This window comes from Cydia pomonella, chromosome 2 (assembly GCF_033807575.1).
Source record: "Cydia pomonella isolate Wapato2018A chromosome 2, ilCydPomo1, whole genome shotgun sequence".
Taxonomy (NCBI): domain Eukaryota; kingdom Metazoa; phylum Arthropoda; class Insecta; order Lepidoptera; family Tortricidae; genus Cydia; species Cydia pomonella.
The window spans coordinates 36,321,865-36,341,554 of record NC_084704.1 but is presented as its reverse complement, the minus strand read 5'-3'; the positions used below and the strand labels follow the sequence as shown (position 1 = coordinate 36,341,554).

Sequence of the window (19,690 nt, the reverse complement as noted above, 5' to 3'; positions counted from 1 at the left end):
CTGTAACTTCTAAAATAAGAGAATGATAAAACTAAAAATATATATGATGTACACTACCATGCAAACTTCCACCGAAAATTGGTTTGAACGAGATGTAGTAAGTAGTTTTTTTAATACGACATAAATGGTACGGAACCCTTCATGGGCGAGTCCGACTCGCACTTGGCCGCTTTTTTGCTAGCTCTAGTCGTCTATTGAACCATAGAGAAATAAGAAGTAATAGAGTGCTCACTCCATACATCAGTTTTGGTACCAAATTGCGAGTAAGCGTAGGAGTTGAAAATAAATTCCGGTTACTCTAGTTATAATATTAGCGGAAAATCGTCGCGTATTAGACTTTTGGATTGCCGCGATATCTATTCTCAAGTAGCAGTACTGAAAGTTCCGCTACTCGATGCTGACTGCGAAAGTAATAAGCATTTTGGTACCGAAACTGATGTATGGAGTGAGCACTCCTAGAAAGAGAACCAACTTATTTAAGGTTAAAAACGTAAAATAAAAGACCTGATTAAAAATAGGAAGCTCTTTAATATGGCACTACCTTACAGTACCTACATGTTAGTTACAAACTAAAATATTCGTGAAGGCAACTAGCGCCGCCTGGCGGCCGGCCGCGGCTATAACCAGCAGCAGATCTACAAAAAACATCTAAATATGGCCTCTTTATGGCTAAGATCTGAGCAGCTCTACGACAGTAATTTTGCATTGTCATTTACTTACAACATTTATGGATTTGATATCAGTGATAATACAGTCGGACCAAGATAAGTTGGCAGCGATTTTGATAGCCCAGACAGTGCCATTGTTATTTTCAACGTCAAACATTTATGAAATTATGACGATTACTTGCCTGTGCTTGGCTATCAAAATCGCTGTCAACTTATCTTGGTCTGACTCTAACAGAAGTTGAAAGTAAATAAAAATCACCTGTTACCACAAGTTGATATCAATGATCCACTGGTAACCGTTTTTTTTAGGTGTACCCACTAGTAACCGATAAGAAATAATCCCAGTGGTAACAGGTGGGAAAACCCCGCTTTAGTGCACGAATCACTTATGGGTGCTTAATTTAACATAGTAAAGGTGCCACAGCGGCCACCCCAGCCACGCTGTCGCCTACTTACAACTAAGCTCAAACTGTCGTGTATTCTGGTCTATCCGATTATTACATTTTTAGGATATTTCCTCAGTATTGTTCTATTGTTTCATCTTGTGCTCTGTTTAGATATCACAATATTATCTGTGCAGCTCAAGACTCAAATGGACCAATTGAGTGACAAAAGGCAAGTATTTTTAAAAAGTACAGCAGCAAATCTCTTGTCTAGAGATGCTAAAAAACTGATTAATTGATAATGCAACAGAGTATACTAGCATGCAGGTTAAAAGCTTATTATAATAAAAAAGTCTTACAATACAAAATTTTCAGACATGAAATGGAAATAAATACTAACAGGCCTAGCTGTAAAGCAACCAAGAAACTTAACCAAACTAACTTATTATTAAAGAGAGCTACTGAGAAGCGTGCGTTAAATGCATGGGAGCAAGCGCTGGGTTAGTCGCAACAGCTTACACTATACTAGGGTCTCCAGACTACGGCTTGTTATATCGAAAGCATGAGCGCCTAAGGGCTGGCCTGAGACCAGTTGTAGTGTTGGTAGGTACTCCACTCTTTCCAGTCTAAATTAGAAGAACTCAATTCGTTTTTACAAGACTGCTAAAAAAACTTCCAAGTATTTTAAGCCCTGAATCGAGACCTTTATTGACCCTTAAGCACCACTCAAAAGGACTCAGCCTCCAGACTCCATCCACGATTTTGTAGGTTTTATCTAAATACTTGTAGCAGTAAAAAACAGGCATTATTGTATGGTGCACCTAACTCGTAAAATTTTTAATTAAGACAATGCATTTTTAATTCTTTTGTACAAAAAAAAAGAGAATTCTTTGAAAAGGACTGTCTCTACAGGATGGTCTCTACCAAGTTGAAAAGAACTTGGGTTTCCACTTAATTATATGAGTCTGAGTTGAGCCGTAAACAGAGAACTTAAAGGAGTCTTAACCAACACTAAACAGCTGCCTAAAAAGCAGAGTTACACCCCTTAGGAAAAATAAGTTTGGAGACCCCTGCACTACACTAACTAATGCCCACTACCTCATGTACGTTTTACTTAGCTACTTGTATTAGCAGCTGCAGTTGGCGAATATGAATATCTCATTCAAAGAAAACCTACATTAGACAAGTAAAACTTACAAGCTGTAAGTGGGGTACTACAGACAATAGTAATATTATGCATTATTGTCCAGTGTAAAATACTACATTCATGGACTGAAGTTGTAAGATATGTACTTGTTGCCAATGTGACTCAAGCTTGACCAACCGAGGCTGTCTCGAGGAATGTGCTCGGAGTCCAGACTCCCTCCTAACATTACCATACTAGCTAACATTGTAGATTTCACACAAATTGTAAATTCATTCATATCACAAACTATAGGTATATAGTAACTATATACTTCTCTATATCATATATAATAGTTGAGTATCTAAGTAATAGGATATGGCAACTTATAACAACTTATTGTCTAATGGAATATTCTACAACTAGTGGCACCAGCAGTGCTTCTCACGTAACCACCCAACACCACTCTACCAGTCACAATTTTCACAACATTCTGCTCCTACTTACCCAACCTCAACATTGTCTAATTACTAAATTATTCAGTGCAAATTGATTGGGTGATTACATGAAATCTCATCATATTATACCACAAAGCTGCTCCCTTCAGGATAATTTGACACAATCCAATCCCACAGGAGCAGCACCTCGCTGCGTGGGAGCGACTAAAAGCTAATGACAAAGTTATTATATACTCTAATAAGTAAAATTAACAGGACGGCTCGGTCTTCTCGTGTGAACTATTGAAGCATTGATATGTGTCACTACCACACTCCGCTCGTTTCCTTTGTGTTCAGTATGTAGGGTGGTTTGAGTGGAGCGGAGCGGGCGCGGGCGAGGGGGCGGTTACGTCTGCAGCCAGTGGAACATGAGGCTGTGCACGGTGGGGTAGTCCAGCTCGGCGTTGGGCTGCGCCAGCAGCTCGCGCAGGCTGAGCGCGGGCGGCGCGGCGGCGGGCTCGCTGGCCGCCGAGTGCGCCGAGTTGTCGTCCGACGCGCAGTCCGACGAGCCCGGCTCGTACGACAGGTCGCACAGCGTCGGCGGCTCGTCCGTGTCGCTCGGTTCGTCGTCGGGCGGTGCGCGCTGCTTCAACCAGGCCGCCTCTTCGCTTCCCTCGTTCTGCCGTCTCGCGTTCTTGAGCGCGCGGTAACGCCGCGAGCGCTCCCGCTGCAGCCGCCGTTTGCGCTCGTCCGCCCGCTCCAATTCCTCGGGCGTCTTCTTTGTCGAAGTTTTCCCAAAGAAGTACCTCATAAACGACTCGTCGCAGTTCCGTTTGGACAGATAACTCGCCATCAGCTTGTAATAGTACTGGTTGTCCATGTTTTCGTTAATTATTCCGGTTTCCGTTTGGTTTTGCACACCGTGCGCTAAAATAACCCAGATATTCTAAAAATTGCGAAACAAAAATAATGAGAACGCGACTGTCGCCAACGTGACGTCATTGACATTTCGTTTTGTTTTATTTCAAATGCGTTTTGTTTCCTTTTACCGTTCTAGTAGGTTCGACCAAAGAATACAAACTTATTTTCTTGGAATTTAGATTACTTATGGTTAATAAATACAAATCACTACATGTATCGCACAGAGTTTATTAATTTGATTTAGGTATTCCAAATTATTTGTTGTTGATTTTGGTAGCGTTTAGTTTCATGAGTATTCTTTCAAATAGCAACCATAGCAGCAACGCAATCAGCAAGTTTGAAAATTTTACTGTCGCAGCCGGATCGTACGCATCTTCCCTGAGGATATTCGTGGGATTATACACAACCAAATTAGATCTTGAGTCTGGAATATTTGCACACCCTATCTGACCAACAAACATATTTGGCATAAAGAGAGTCAAACATCAGTCAGTTTACTTGACACTTGCACCGTCTGGGCTATCAAAATCGCTGCCAACTTATCTTGGTCTGATTTTATATACTTTTGTGGGTTGGAATACTTGGAATAGGCAAAGAAGTAACAAGAGGCATTGAACAACAGTTTATTGATCAGAACACAGCGATATCGGTGCGCCGGACGGCGGACAGCCCATCGTCCCACGTGAGCATGGCCGCGAAGGACAGGTACAGCGCCGCCGCCGACAGCATGTGCCACAAGTCGTGAGAGTCGTAGAAATCCATTATCTGTAAGTAACAATGTCATCTGAAATTTCTTTAACCCAGACCAAAAACCTGGATGAGAAATGTCTTGTCTTCGCCATTATAACACACACGATTGCCACGGAGAATGAATGCCATTGCCCGTGTGTACCCACCATGCACTCGTGGTTCTTGTGTCGGCTCCGAGCGGGCGTGGAGGACCAGTCCGTGGAGCCCGACAGGAAGAAGTACAGCGCCGGCACCCACGCCGCCACCGCGCCGCCCAGGTAGCACCACGCGTACCTACGAACATTACTAAATGTTTAAGAGCAAAGCATGTTAGCAAACCTACGAGTAGATGAAGGCATGTCATGTCATGGCAAGACTATAAGAATGGGAGAGGACCTATTTTGAAGTTTAAATGGGGGAAGACGAAAGGCCAACCGAAAAGGAGATGAAGAGATTATACTTGGAATGGTGGGAAAATACAAATGATAGGGATGGGTGGAAGACAGAAGGAAGGCCTTTGCCCAACAGTGGGACACTAAATTAGGCTAATTAAGTTAAAAAAGGAACGCTGCCGAAATGGTTGGAGACTTGGAGTACGTACCATCGCGGTCGCTCGCCGTGCATGAGCTTCATGGTGAGGTAGAACAACATATACAACAAAGTATTCGCTAGCAACACGTTCAGCAAATGCGACGCGAAGTCCGCCGCCTGCATGAACAACCTGCGCAAAACATGATCCACAATGTTAGATCTTGTGTGACTATTTGCCAACAAATGGCTAAAACACGTCCACCTCTAGACAAATCTCTCTCCCAAATTCCTTTGTTCGCTTGTGCGGTGCACGCATCCAACATTTTTCTTCGAGGCCGGGAGCTAGGTTGCTGCTAGTTTCTCCTTATTCTTTAGACATACTACTTCTCGGCAAGTACGTACCTAGGACCTAAAATTACAATGTAAAGGCGAACGGTTCCGTGCACATCAATCTATAGTCGTTAGATTTGTAGCTGGCCCCCAACGGCTTATCTTTTGTCTATTGTTAACTTAAAAGGCGCGTGCCACTACCTGCAAAAACTCACTTCAACCGGTTATTTAATTACAACTCCTATGGTCATTGAAATAAGATTCAAAATGAACAAATGGAAAAATATTTTGCGATTTCTTGTGTGGCCCCTATACGGTTACTGAGTGCCGGCGAGTCGAACGCTACCGGACCAGTCTAAAATGTGTCCTCGATATGCGTAATAAAGGCGCGTTATCGGAGAGCACACCTACACTGTTTTTTTGAGCGTTGGACTAGCCCGCGCTCAGGTGCCAATTAGAATTATACGACCCTTTTTTTGCAGGTAGTGGCACGCGCGGTTTTAGTTAACATAGACAAAAGATTAGCCGCTTCGGGCCAGCTTCAAATCGAAGGACTATACTACACATGATCATGATTCATGACCACTGATGTGGGGTGTCTAGTGGCTAACATTTAATTATATTAAATCCGCCTTTGGGTCTACACCATAACTACTAGCTACCTACATACCCGTAAATGGCAAACACCCAATTGACGGCGTTGGCTATGAGAAGCAGCACCAGCCGCGCCGCATACAATGGCCGCGAGCGAGGTTGTAGCCCTCGAGCTGCTACGAACAAGCTCTGCTTCTCTGTAAGGAAATGAAAAGTCATAAGCATTATTGGTATTCTGTAGTGGTGTTTTGAACTAGATGACAAAACTTAAAAACTTACGCGTTACGCTTATCTTATCTAACTTGCTTTAACAATCGTTTGGAAATCAGTGTATTGAGACACATTCAGGCACTCGTCAATGGGCTTTTATTTTATTGTTCCGTGACCTGAACTAACACCCACCATCTGACTGATGGGTGCTAGTTAGACCTTTCACGACGATGATGATGAAAAACATAGAGATAATGCGAGAAGACTGAATATGTCTCACCGAGGCGGAACTGGCCGACGTAGTAGATTCGCAGCGACAGCAGCAGCACGGCGAACACGTGCAGAACCGTGACCGCGCCCCAGAACAAGGCCCCGCCGCCCAGGACGCCCCACACCACTGGAAAATACAAAAAATCTCAATGCTTCGAGCGGGATGTAAAACCTATGACTACTAAAGTCATAGACCGGTCAAATCTTACAAAAAAAACCTAAATTATTATTATTATATTAGTATGTTACTAATCTCGTCCAAGTTACTAAGTCCAAGGACTTTTGACCGAGATAAATGATTTTTGGTTTGATTAAAAAAGCAAAGCTTAATGTCGAGCTGTTATTTAGAGTCCTTGGAGGAATGTAAAGCTATATTTTGCAAGCAAAAGAAAGTTGTGCTCTCTGCGTAGTTTGCAAAAACCTACAAAAATTCAGACTATTATCAGGTTTTGAAGTTATATTAAAAAACTATGGATTTTTTATCATAACTCGCTTTGTAGTGTTTAAATTAAAGTAAATTACATTTGAAACAATTTAGGCCTACCCGCAGTGCCGTATGTCAAAGAGTTCTTGAAATCTTGACATATGATCCTTCAAAAATGTGTTTTTTTACTTCTTAGTGAAATTTTTAGTTTTGCTTATAGTTTTAGCTAAATATCTGTACACGGTTATGCTATATAAAAACACATTTCTTGAAGTCTCATATCTCAATTAACTGTTTGACATACGGCGATGCGATGTGGGTAGGTTTTGAATTGTTCCAAAATTAAATGTTCAAAATTTAATGTACAATGTTTAACATTGGCAGATTTGGCAGAAGACAGTTCATATGGAAGGTGGAGGTACTTAAGTCGTTAAATGTCCATTGTCCGTTTTGGCCATCAACTGATCATGCTATTCATGTTCAAAGTTGACCGGAGATCTTTGATGTAGGTATATATCAAGCAAAGCTCAAAGGAAGAACTTAGTTACCAAGTCTACGCTTGTAATATAAATAATTCGTTAAATACCAATGGCAATAAGAACGGCGAGCACGCCGAAGGTAGCGTGTGCGCGCGCGTTGACGTCGGGGTGGCGCGCCTGGTAGATCTTCACCATGCTCAGCACCGCCAGCACGTACATGAAGGCCACGTCTGCAAGACACAAAAAGTCATAAAAAGAGGTCGGTAGGAAGCAGAATTAATCCAGTTTGACATTATTTTTCACCATTCTTCTTATCCTAATTTTTTTTGCAATCTTATGCCCTTGGCAGTTTCAGCAGCAGTACTCTGTTTTGTTTTTATACTTAAATCGACTAATCTATAGAAATTTTGCGATTCCCCAAGATAGGTAGTGAACCGCAGTTTGATAAAATACTGGATTAAATCAGTCGCCTCTGATACGCACCGAACTGAAAGTTGAGCCCGTTGGGGCATACGTGATAACTGGCGGAGAGCAGTGCGACCACCATCATGCCCGCACCCAGCGCTGATAGCAGACCGTAGTGCGCTGGTATTCCGTACTCCTGCGAACACACGTGGAAGTTTAGATTTCCCAAATGGACACCCGGACGGTCCAGACATGTCATTCATCAATTTATGTGATTTCTAAGAAGCTCTAGAAATATGTCGATCTGCTCTTAACCTAGTGGTCAAAAATTGGTGTTCTTTATGAACGTGGCGGTGGCGCCTATGTTAAGTAAGTTTGAGAGCTTTTTAAAGGCTTGATTAAGGCTGTCTTTATACACGCGGGGGCCTTGGGCACTCAGGAATAGGGGGCCCTTTAAAAAAAAACCGGGGAAGTGGTTGGAGGCCCCGGGTACGTGCCCAGAGTGCCCAGTGGGAAAGACGGGCCTGGGCTTGATATGCCTTTCTGGCAGTCCTAACGTGAGAAGGGGGTATGTCATACCTCATGCCTGGGCTTTTTAACACGCCGTTGCCGCCTCGCTCGCACTTGTATCAGCAACAGGGCACCCAGCAGCAGGTATCCTAAGTTAGAGAAGACGTGGTTGAAGTCTGCCAGTGCACCCGCCGGGTGCGCGCACAGGAAGTTGTAGTAGCAGATGTCCAGGGAACCGGACACGTTCATAACCTGCACGGTTACAGAGAGAGAGAGAGAGAGTTTCGAAAGTTATTAGCAAGGAAGAATGGATTGACTTTCCCGATGTATAAAAATATGTAGAAGTTGGCGAAGATAAGTCGTGTTACGAAATGGATGAGATTTTGCATTGATGATAGACATGATACAGAACGAAAAGGTTTAGTCACAAACTGCACTCATTGCAACCTCTACAACGCAGTTAAGACTAAAGAGCATCACACACATTACTTAATACAGTAACTGACGACAGGGACGCAGCTATAGGTTAGACACAGTAGAGATATCTGCATCTTACTTCTACATATTGTTGCGTCCATATCGTCAATTACTGAATAAAATAACGTCGGTGAAGCGCCTATGCGCCTATGTGTGTATTACTGTAGAGTAGGGTAGCTGAATGGAACTGGGTATTGTAGGGTTAGGGTCAGACGTGCGCTAATGCTCTTGTCTCTTCTCTGATAAAACTTTACGGCTGGCCTAATATCTTCTGACACAATCCGAGCGTCTGTATAGGTAGACTACAGGGATCTTACCATTTGAAAGGCGGCAACAAACTGGACCACGGGTAGTGCGTAAAAGACAGCCACAGTATATAGTGTGTGCAGGTATCGGTCGGAGCGGGCGCGGAGCACGCGCGCTCGGCGCCGAGCGAGCGCCGCCAGGCGGAGTTCTGCCGGCAGACCGAACGGTCGGTCGGCTTCTGAGAGCGGTCGGGCGTTTGCTACGGCCTCCTTAAAACAGTAGAACTCGTAAATTTTTTTAGTGTATCTTGTTTCAGCAGGGTATTAGCGAGTCATGTTGCTATAAATCTTTAGATTCAGACGAGGTTAAATCAGTATAATCAGCGATAAGTATGTGCATAGTTAGTTTCGACTGACTGTATAGCCACTAAGATACAGTAGAATTTAAAAGTTACTTAAAACCTTACCTGGACATTTGGAATCCGTCCATTACTATCAGTTGTGGCTTCCTGTGGGGAGGTAGATAGTTGAGTAGGACCAGCCGAAGGGACAGGAACTTCTGGTGACACAAGAGCTGATCCATTGCGAGTATCCGATCGGATGTTGACTTCGGGCGAGCCTTCAGGAGTGGAGTTGACTAGTGGTGTAGAGCGAATAAATTCAGGAGAGGCTGCAGGAGTGGAGCTGTCAGGTGGGATATTTGGAACAGCCGTCGTAACTGGGGCTTCTGTGGATGGGGCAGGGGTCGTTGGTGAGGCAGTCGGTGAGGCCGTTGGCTCCTCGTCTGAGTCTGTATCACTGTTGTCGCTGCTGTCAAAGGTTGCCGCTAAAAACAGATCCAAAATATATCATTATACTAAACTGAAGTTGTGTTGAAAACTCCATGAACATACCTATACGATTTGAAAACTTACTGGAGTCCCTTCGTTGTCGTGTGGGTGAAGCGGCCGAGACGCTCGCGTCTATCTGCGATGGCTGCCCGTCTATCACTGAGAACATACAACAAATAACTTGCTTCACATGATCTGAACAGCACCTCTTAGACGGTACGAGTATAAGATGTCACATGCCAAGTGTCGATCGAATGAAGTCAGCTTATTGTAGGGAATTAAAGGCGTGTTCCCTATGTGTACACTTGTTTAGAACTCAGTATCTCACCAAACTCGTCATAACTCATAGTGCCAGCGTGGTAAAGGAGCAAATCTAAGAGTATCTTCATTATTTTCAAATTTTGTAAATATGTGACATTTATTTATTTATTTAATCTTTATTGCACAATACATGAAGGTACAAAAGGCGGACTTAATGCTTTAAGGCATTTTCTACCAGTCAACCAATGGGTTAACCCAGAAAGATTAAGTTAGTAGATATTCCATCAGAGAAAGGGCTTATGCCTCATGTGCATTAGGACCTTTCCATTACCTGTTTTAATAGTAAATTGTTAACCAAGGGATGAAATGATGCTTTTTACCCGAGTTAAACACTCGACTTTTCATTTCGAATACGAGGAAAGTAAATTACAGTATGCGTTTTTTTTTTTAACATGACTAAGTATATTTTTTTATACATTACATTAACCATTTAGGTAAAAGTATCGTTATTTATGTAAGTGGGGAATTTAAATATCAGAATGGAAATTGTATAACAAATACACTTACAACCAAATTTCAACTGCTTATCGTAAAATAAAAATAAATGTTACTTGGAAAGTAAAATGCTCTAGTACAGAAACGCATCACTTTCTGCACACTTTTTAGAACAACAACGATCCTCTTTCAGAGCATGAGAAATGAAAAATATCTTCACGCCTGCATGCAGATTCCAGATTCAATGCACGGATTTCCTATTAATTGTGTTCTATTATGCAAATAAATCCTTTGAATGTTTACCATCAGGAGCCAGCACAGCGAGGGAGCCGATGCGGCGCGACAGCGGCTCCCAGCGGCGCGCCAGCACCAGCGCGCCGAACGCCACGTAGAATAGCAGGAATATGGCGATAGTCACGCAAGCCGCTAGCACGTACTGCCCGCGGGACAACGCTGCCTAAAACAACCACCAGATTTCATAACCAGCACCAGTTACAATAAGTAAAAGGCACCCCCTTTTCACCTTGGACCCGCGGGTACGTCCTTAAATTACGTCCACAAGAGATGTATGGGCATTGTGAATGTCATCTCGCTTTGTGTGGTAGGGCACAGGGTACAGCACAGCGGATGTCATTCCAGATCTAGAGCAGAGCCTAACTGGGGAAGTACTCCTACAACTTACAGAAAACCGCAGCCAAATAACACTAATAGTGTTGTGTTCCTGCCGGTGAGTAAGGTTGCCAGAGCTCAACGAGGGGAGGGAGGGGTATGAGGGTCGGCAACGCGCATGTAACTCCTCTGGAGTTGCAGGCGTACATAGGTTACGGAGACTGCTTACCATCAGGCTTGCCGTATGCTTGTTTGCCACCGACGTAGGTTAAAAAAAAATCTTCATCCAACTGTCGCGATTTTCGACAGTCAAACTTCATTAAATGGCCGCCCTTCTATATGAGATTATTTGATTTGTGGAAAAATTAAATGATTCTAAATTTACACCGGGTGGACAGTTGAGGAAGTCTTTCCATACCTATTACATGAAATTAACAGTCAGTGCATAACATAAGTCAGTCACATAGGTCACATACAATTTATTCTCGTCTTTTACAGCCTACACACCTACACTGCGGCTTCCAGCATCATGCAGCTACCGCTCGACACGAGTCTCTTCGAATCCGAAGTAATGGATAGATAAATCTTCTATCGAACCTTGACAGTAAATGTCTTGGTAGTAGGCACATATTAGCTTTCGTTCCTTTCGCCCCTTAAGTTGGCTTCTATCTGCCAGTCCGTATCATCGTTGCCATCCTCGTCTCGGCACGGCCTCTAGATAGAATTTACGATACGGTAGATTGAACCTTCTACCTTGATAGTGACGGTGATGGTCTTGGTAGTGGGCACATATTGGCTCTCGTCCCTCTCGCCCCATAGGGCGGCTTCTATCAGCCAGTCTGCATCGTCGTTGGTATCGTCTCCTCGACACGGTCTCTGGTCAGTGCGCACCACTGCCACTACTAGGAACCCATATGGGTATGAGCTGCGCTGTAACACAGAATCTTTTCATTAAAGCAATCTTAGCGATTTTCAGATCGAATAACTTTAAGATAAAAGGTTGACTTCAAAAAACGATATAACCAGAATATACCATTACCTTATGAAAATGCAAATAGGTATAAATATTTTATTCCTTTTTACTGCAGTTCTTAATAGGTATAAAGGGTAATAGGTAAGTATGTATCTAAACAATGTGCAACAATTTGATTGTGTAAGTAATGAGAAAGGTCCACCTTTGCTGGGGTTAAATGAGTCTGGAGTCATTTCCATTTTCATCTTAATTTCACTTTACCAAATGTAACTTTCTAAGAGCGAATTCACTAATTACAATATTTTGTAGAATTCTTGCGATTTCTCCAGGAGCACATCATCAGATCCTGCTCTGCTGACAATTTAGCCAACTGTGTATCGGTCGCACCGTCTTCAGGTATCGGAGAACATACGTGGGGACCTTATACATCTCCAAACTTAATGTATTAACCGTGGAGACTATACGTCTCTGTCATATTGTTTAATATACTTGACTTGGTACATACTAGTTATGTACAGAATGTAGCATTAGTTTATGAGACTGCTAGTTTAACAGTCCAGACGCGGTTTATTTATTTAGTATAAAATTTATTTTGACACTTGGAGAGACTTTACACCTCCAAATTTTATTAGTATTAGTACTCTGACATTGGGGACCTTTTACATCTCCAGATTTAATGTGTTTTTAACCATAGAGACTATACATCTCTATTGTATTGTATTAATTATTTATTTTAAGATTATTATAATGTAATGTTTACCCAGGTATTGGCTGTTGTATTTATAAATGTTGTTATGTATTTTTCATGTCACTATATGATGTTACTATAAATGTTGTATTGACTTGTAAAAGAGCCCTTGAGGCCTACTTGCAGAATAAATTTTTGAATTTTGAATTTTGAATACATAAAAAAGACCAGCCGAGTTCTATTAAGTAGTTAAACTGTTGGAATTAAATGTATGTAGATACCGATAGTTGCACAGCTCCTGACTTCTCCACGGTCATTCTAAGACCGATCATCTCTATCAAGTCAATTGTCTGCGCGAACGGGCACTGAAAAAAAATGTGTGGTTAGTGGTTAGGTAGTACTCTTACTACTAGTGGGAGATAATTTAGAGTGCAGAAAAGAATAGTAACTAGTTACTATCGATGGAGGGTCGCAGAATCGGTGGTGATCTGATGAGACCTGATTCGCTGCACTTGCTGAGAAGAGACAAAGACAAAGGCGTTTCTGCATCATCTACCGCAACCATTTGATCCTAAAGGTCTGTGGCAGGCCGTGTGTCAGTCTAGCATCTTTATATATATAGTTACACTTGCAGTAGATGCTACTAAACAATGTCAAAAAGACTTACCGTATAGTTCTGTACGGAGACAGTGGCGCACACCTCATCCACGGCACTCACTATCAGTCTTGCTCGATCCTGGTTCTCCGGCCACCGGTACAGCGCCACCAGGGGCGCCGTCTGCAAAATAGTTTTGATAGTCAGCTATTTGAGTTATTGATATTATTATGGGACATTGATGTCTGATTTCCGAATTTTTCTCCCTCACTTCACAAAGTCTTCGTGTAATATATGGGCATAATAACACATTACCTTAGTAATCACGAAGGTGCTGTCTGTATTGTACTGAATGAGAAAGTTCCACGCCGGGTCGGCGCGCAGTGTCACCTCCACGGGCGTGGCGCACGTCGACCCCACGTGTAGCGTGAAGCCACGCAGCGCGTCGTTGCCATCTAAGGGATGACATTGAAACTTTTGAAATAATTACAATGTATAATAAAATCTTTAAATTATTATATTTCACAATATAAATTTTTGGTGGAAAATTGTCGTAGATAAAAAAAGTGTTAGAATTATATGATATATATCAGAACGAAAAAGACAAACTGACTTCGCTAAACAGTCTAAAATGCACATTTTATAGACTTTATAAGCAGTTCCACAAAAGATATCAAAATAACTTTGAAGTTTGTTTTACAAATCCTGATCTAAACGGACTGACAATGGGACCAACCCTAGTAATCGAATTGGTTAACCAAATCGGTCCAGCAAATAGATCGGAGGACAGATAACAACAATAATTGTAAAGAAATCAACCGCAATGTTCCGAGTCTATTTGATCGCCGCCTGCCCCGTCGGGGCACAGCGTCCGCGTGAGTTCATATAGCAGTCGCTGCTCGTGGTAGTACGGCAGCTGCCACGTCGTTGCGCCTGTGAAACGAAATATATAGTTTGGTGTAAGCTAGCTTGACAGCATCGTATGATAGGTGGTTTAAGAGGAGGTTCTTAAATTGTTAACTTCACGCACCCCGTGCTATTAAATTTTCTAAACATCTGCGACCTGCGACTTTATCAAACTTTATTTGTTTCAAAACGTCAGTTACGTGCCATGAGCTTAGGCCCTAACTCGAACATCAAATGTCTAAATCATTGTCTACGTTTCTTTGCTAGCTTTTGCTCACGGAAGGCCCTCTCTGTCTTGTTGCGAACACTTTATACCTAATCACTGGCATTAAGGAACTAGCTGCTCCATCATGAGCAGACGGATCGGAGTACAAGCATCTAGAATTCCAACAGTATCGCCAATGCACCGGACTCGCGATGAACCGTTGGACAGATGGATGGGCTGCAGTACCAGATTATTAATCAATTATTTATGGCATAAATTAGTTATTAGGTATACATAATTCGTAATTATAAACTAACAATAACCAAATCCGTGTTCAGTCGCACTAAATGGCTACCCGTAGATTCGTACTCGTAGTAAGAGGAAATTGAAAGAAACAATAGCGATCTAAAATATGTATAGTATATGGACCGCTAGGAGGATATAATTCAGGAGTCTCCAAACAACGGCCTGGGTCCGGGCTTTGCTTACCAAGCAGGAGAGCCGAAACAGCCGGTCCATGAAAAGTAAAAATTTGGAGACCCCTTAGCTGGAATAGATCTAATAACCCCTTAAGACGCAGCTCACGCAGCGAAGACTATCTGATGAGGGTTCCATGTTCAACTGGGTGAAGACGGTAAAGGTCTGATCTGACTGTTGCTGATTGGAGCTTAGGTATATCCACCATCCACTGGTAGAGATTTCAACGATCATTAATTAATTATTCTTGGTCTGATTATTATACTTTTACCGAAAATATGAATATCGTTACCGGAGCGCTGCCGCGCGGTGAGCAGCACGGGACGCGCCACGTCGCCAGCCGACACGTGCGCTGTTATTCGCGCCGGCCATACCATTTGCTCCTCTGTCTGCCAACCATATAAAAATCACGAGTATATATTAGGATCACTAGACTTAAATCGACCGGGATATAAACCGTGATTACCATTTAATTGTTTTTATTGAGGTTTAGTGAAACTAACCGTGAATTATTCAAAACTGTTAGTTTATAGGATGTTGTGTTTATATTACTACGAATCGAAACAATAGGGTTGTTTCCAATTTTTTGAGACGCTTGTATTACGTTCTATATTAACTAAAAGTTGCCCTAAAATTCAACTTTTATACTAAAAACGGCTTTAAATATGTTAAATTAACAAAATATATTTTGACAGATGCTTTCGCGCCCAAAACGCTGTTTGAAAATTGTGTGACGTCACAGTTTACGGTTTGACACATAACTACATACACACGTAGAAGTTACGAACTGTCAACTGACATTTGTCATTTGTTGATCCGAGAGCTGTGACGTCATCAGAATCTTCAATGACGTTTCGAGTTTGGTCACGTGACGTGTGCCAAAAGATATTTTAAATTCAGTATTTACAATAATATGGTCATTACAGGTCCCCTAAAAGTATCTTATAATCCAAAAGAATTTATTGGGATACAATTCTGCCCTAAGATTTGTAGATGGAAACAACCCTATTCTCGGATCTGCTATTATCTTATCCAATGGTAGTTATTCTGGGTTTCGGCTTAATTTAGGTATGATTCGTTCATCAGCTTACTACTTACTTAATGAATGGAATGGCTGATTTCTTAGTAAGTACACAGGTACTTACCACTATATCCTACCTTCCTATTTACGAAGCGCAACTGTCAGTGTCGCACTAATATGGAAGAATAATAGAGAGAGAGAGAGAGAATAGAGAGATGACTACGCTACGCTACGGATCGTTAATGATTGGCACGTTGGCTAAGCACCGCCTGTACCCAAACTGTTGACACAGAGGATATGTATATGATGGTCATAGCCAATCGTGGAAGCCGCAATTTTTATTGAGTTAGGTAGTTCAGTCTGGCTAAAGTGGCTAAATATTTCCGTCGCTAAAACTACGGCCGAAAGTTGAGTTCACCTAAAGAAATAAATATTCTTAGTGGCGGAAATTTTGCCTGTTTGCCTGCTATTAGAGCTTTCCTACTTGATATCAATAGGCACTTACCGGGACAAACTCGACGACGTACTCCACGGAGCGATTGACCACCAGCGTCTGCGTCTGCTCATACTGCAGCCTACAACACAACACTGTATGTTGGGACAATACACGGAGTCGTTTACCGATGGTCGCCGCGTGCAAAGTAGGAGATTGCCTGTCAACCGACATTTGCATGCCGCTAATGTTCCCAAGATAATGAGGTAGGCTGGTCGAAGTATTTTATATATGGCGCCAGCATTGGTTTTACCTGACAATTCTACGAATATTGTCAAATTCTTAATATTTTGAAATGTTATGGCCCTTTAAGCCAAAGCCAAATCTTATTGAACAAAACGAAAGACAGGTAAAACCTATGCTGGTGACATCTATACAAACCCTTGACAGTTGCCAACCCCAAGAACCACACTTCACCTTATTGCTCTTTGCGATTTTTTTCTCTTTCCTCTTGCTGAGAAACCAGTAGTTATCATGGGGTAAATATGATGCATACTGACAAAGTTTTTATTTGCGGCGAGGATTCGACCCCGTAAATGACTAAATTCTGTTATTGTCCTGATTTTAGGTAACGTTCCTTTAATTTAACAAATAAATGTGAATCAGTGTTCAATAAAAGTTGTCTCATAAACAAATTTACGCGGCTTATGCTGGTTCATCGTAATCTGATAGTGACGCCGCAATGTCTTATCAAAGCAGGACCACTTCATAAACACTTGTATTTTATTAATAATATTCAAATAATATATCGATGGCATGTGTTGTAAAATCCTTAGATATCGAAGTTATCCTCCTTTTATTAGACGTATACTAACTGAAGGGTACTTAATAGACTCAAACAACTGACCCAAAAAAAGACGTTAATACTTACCTAATAACTTCAACAATGATTTGATCTTGAGCACGCGCGCACACACACAATAACAAACACACTAACACAAACATTTTCTAACACTAACAATAACAATACTGTTTATTCATAAACGTTAAATACATGTCCTACTTTTAATTAACCCATACATCGGTAACAACAACAAGCGATCGTGGGTCTAAAATACTGGTCAACAAGGCGCCGCGCCGGCTTTATGAAAATGACAATCGTCGATCACCAAGTCATCATTATAATTAGTTGTCGTTAAATTATAACAAGTAATAAATACGCGAAATGTGTAGGAAGCGTGCGGTGTGCCGGTGGAATGGGTTATCGGCGATGTTAGGTTATCAGGGCTGATAAGAGCATTGATTCATTTGGGCGCGGTGCGGCATGGATGGTCAATCTGTCCTGTCTTCGTTGTCCGTCACACCTATTCGCATTGATATTTTTGACAGGCGAGGCGATTCTTTAATATACCTACACTTCAAGCTGTGAAATGCGAACGAGGAAAGATTTGTTCACCAGACAAATTTTGTGAAACTGTCGCCCGCAGTATTTCCAATACTTCTTCCTCGCGTTATCCCGGCATTTTTGGCCACGGCTTATGTGAGCCTGGGGTCCGCTTGGCAACTAATCCCAAGAATTGGTATACTAGTTTTTACGAAAGCGACTGTCATCTGTCCTTCCAAGCCAGAGGGTAAACTAGGCCTTATTGGGATTAGTCCGGTTTCCTCACTATGTTTTCCTTCACCGAAAAGCGACTGGTAAATATCAAAAAATATTTCGTACATAAGTTCTGAAAACCTCATTGTTACGAGCCGGGGTTTGAACCCCCGACCTCCGAATTGAAAGTCGCACGCTCTTACCGCTAGGCCACCAGCACTTCTTTTCCGACGCACTTGGAACCCCTAAGGAAATACAAGGGTCCATGGGCGGTAATTGCTTAATGCTGCCATCAGGCTATTCATCTGCTCGTTTGCCTCTGACTGACTGTCAAACAACTCTGATGGACACATACTTTCGTATCCCGAATTATTCGCTTCAGGATCTGGCCAAAAGTAGGACTGTTAGCTTAGCTACACAATTCAGGAACTAGAGTCGGGCCAAGCTAAGTTGACAGCGAGTTTGATAGCTCAGCCTGTGCAAGTGTTAAGTAAACGTCAAAATTTCATAGACGTTTGACGTTTAAAATAACACTTGCACTGTCTGTCTGGGGTGTCAAAATTGCTGCCAACGTATATTGGTCTGACTTTAGGTAATTTACGAGTACCTAAGGTTTGAGGAACCAATATACCTAAGTATTATTGTCCAAATATACTGTGAAGATGCGCAGAAGTTGTTTACTTACGTCAGTCCCGGGACGTCTAGATTATTCCTTCTGAAACCTACAGCATTCAAACGCCACAAAATAGTTATTTTACAGTACATATGGGGCTACTTTATAGCACTAGTGCGAGAAGTAGCATATTACGTTACTGTGTCGAACATTTAAAGGGCCATATGTACTGTAAAACGTTGTACGATACATGTGCGAATAGGTAATTCGCAACTCGTGTCGATTTAAAACACTCCCTTCGGTCGTGTTTTAATTTATCGCCACTCGTTTCGAATTTCCTATTTTTCGCACTTGTATCGTAATGTACTATTTTAAGAAGGCAGTAAACCTCGTACGTAATACAAAAAGAGAATATGGTTTTCCACTTCTAAATAATTTCCATTCTGTGAACAATGTGGTTAAGCAAAGATGATTGTGATATACGTATTCTACAGTAGTGTTCATTTACGGGACAAAAACGGGATGGGTAAAAATGGGACGTATGGCAACCCTATTTATAGGTTGTCCTTTTTTTTTGCAATTAAAAAAAAAGTGAAACCTGGAAACCTAGAATATATGTACATATTATTCTGAGGCGATCGACATCAAAATCAAAGTGATTTTTCAAGATTTAGTTAAAGGAAACAGTTTTCTCCCGAAATGAAAAATTCAAAGAAAAGCGGCCAAGTGCGAGTCGGACTCGCCCATGAAGGGTTCCGTACCATTTATGACGTATTAAAAAAAACTACTTACTAGATCTGGTTCAAACCAATTTTCGGTGGAAGTTTGCATAGTAATGTATATCATATATTTTTTTTACATTTTTCATTCTGTTATTTTAGAAGTTACGGGGGGGGGGGGGGGGACACACTTTTTACCACTTTGGAAGTGTCTCTCGCGCAAACTTTTCAGTTTAGGAAAAAATGATATTAGAAACCTCAATATCATTTTTAAAGACCTATCCATAGATACCCCACACGTATGGGTTTGATGAAAAAAGATTTTTTGAGTTTCAGTTCTAAGTATGGGGAACCCCCAAAATTTATTGTTTTTTTTTTCTATTTTCTACCATCATAATGCGGTTCATAGAATACATCTACTTACCAAGTTTGAACAGTATAGCTTTTATAGTTTCGGAAAAAAGTGGCTGTGACAGAATCGGACAGACAGAGGGACATGACGAATCTATAAGGGTTCCGTTTTTTGCCATTT

General features: G+C 41.7%; 2 protein-coding genes across 4 annotated transcripts; both read right to left on the bottom strand.

Moving 5' to 3' along the window:
- Positions 1–508: 508 nt before the first annotated feature.
- Positions 509–3,636, bottom strand: LOC133515581 (uncharacterized). The gene has a single exon (XM_061848158.1). It carries the CDS (start codon positions 3,489–3,491, stop codon positions 3,018–3,020), a length of 474 nt encoding a protein of 157 aa, XP_061704142.1. The 5' UTR covers positions 3,492–3,636; the 3' UTR covers positions 509–3,017.
- Positions 3,637–4,141: 505 nt separating this feature from the next.
- LOC133515567 (SID1 transmembrane family member 1-like) lies at positions 4,142–18,351 on the bottom strand. Of its 3 annotated transcripts, none has more exons than XM_061848130.1 (20): positions 16,707–18,351; positions 16,302–16,371; positions 15,068–15,164; positions 14,007–14,120; positions 13,503–13,642; positions 13,260–13,370; positions 12,874–12,957; positions 11,685–11,861; positions 10,626–10,779; positions 9,651–9,725; positions 9,204–9,562; positions 8,809–9,003; positions 8,084–8,266; positions 7,583–7,700; positions 7,207–7,329; positions 6,207–6,323; positions 5,793–5,913; positions 4,863–4,982; positions 4,429–4,555; positions 4,142–4,297 (listed from the first exon to the last, which is right to left on the bottom strand). In XM_061848130.1, the coding sequence occupies exons 1-20, from the start codon at positions 16,781–16,783 to the stop codon at positions 4,163–4,165; spliced, it is 2,697 nt and encodes an 898-aa protein (XP_061704114.1). In that variant the 5' UTR covers positions 16,784–18,351; the 3' UTR covers positions 4,142–4,162. The 3 variants fall into 3 exon arrangements, with proteins under 3 accessions (XP_061704114.1, XP_061704112.1, XP_061704113.1); XM_061848128.1 differs by having other exon boundaries at positions 8,809–9,006; positions 16,707–18,350; XM_061848129.1 differs by having other exon boundaries at positions 8,809–9,006; positions 17,161–18,350.
- Positions 18,352–19,690: the final 1,339 nt, after the last annotated feature.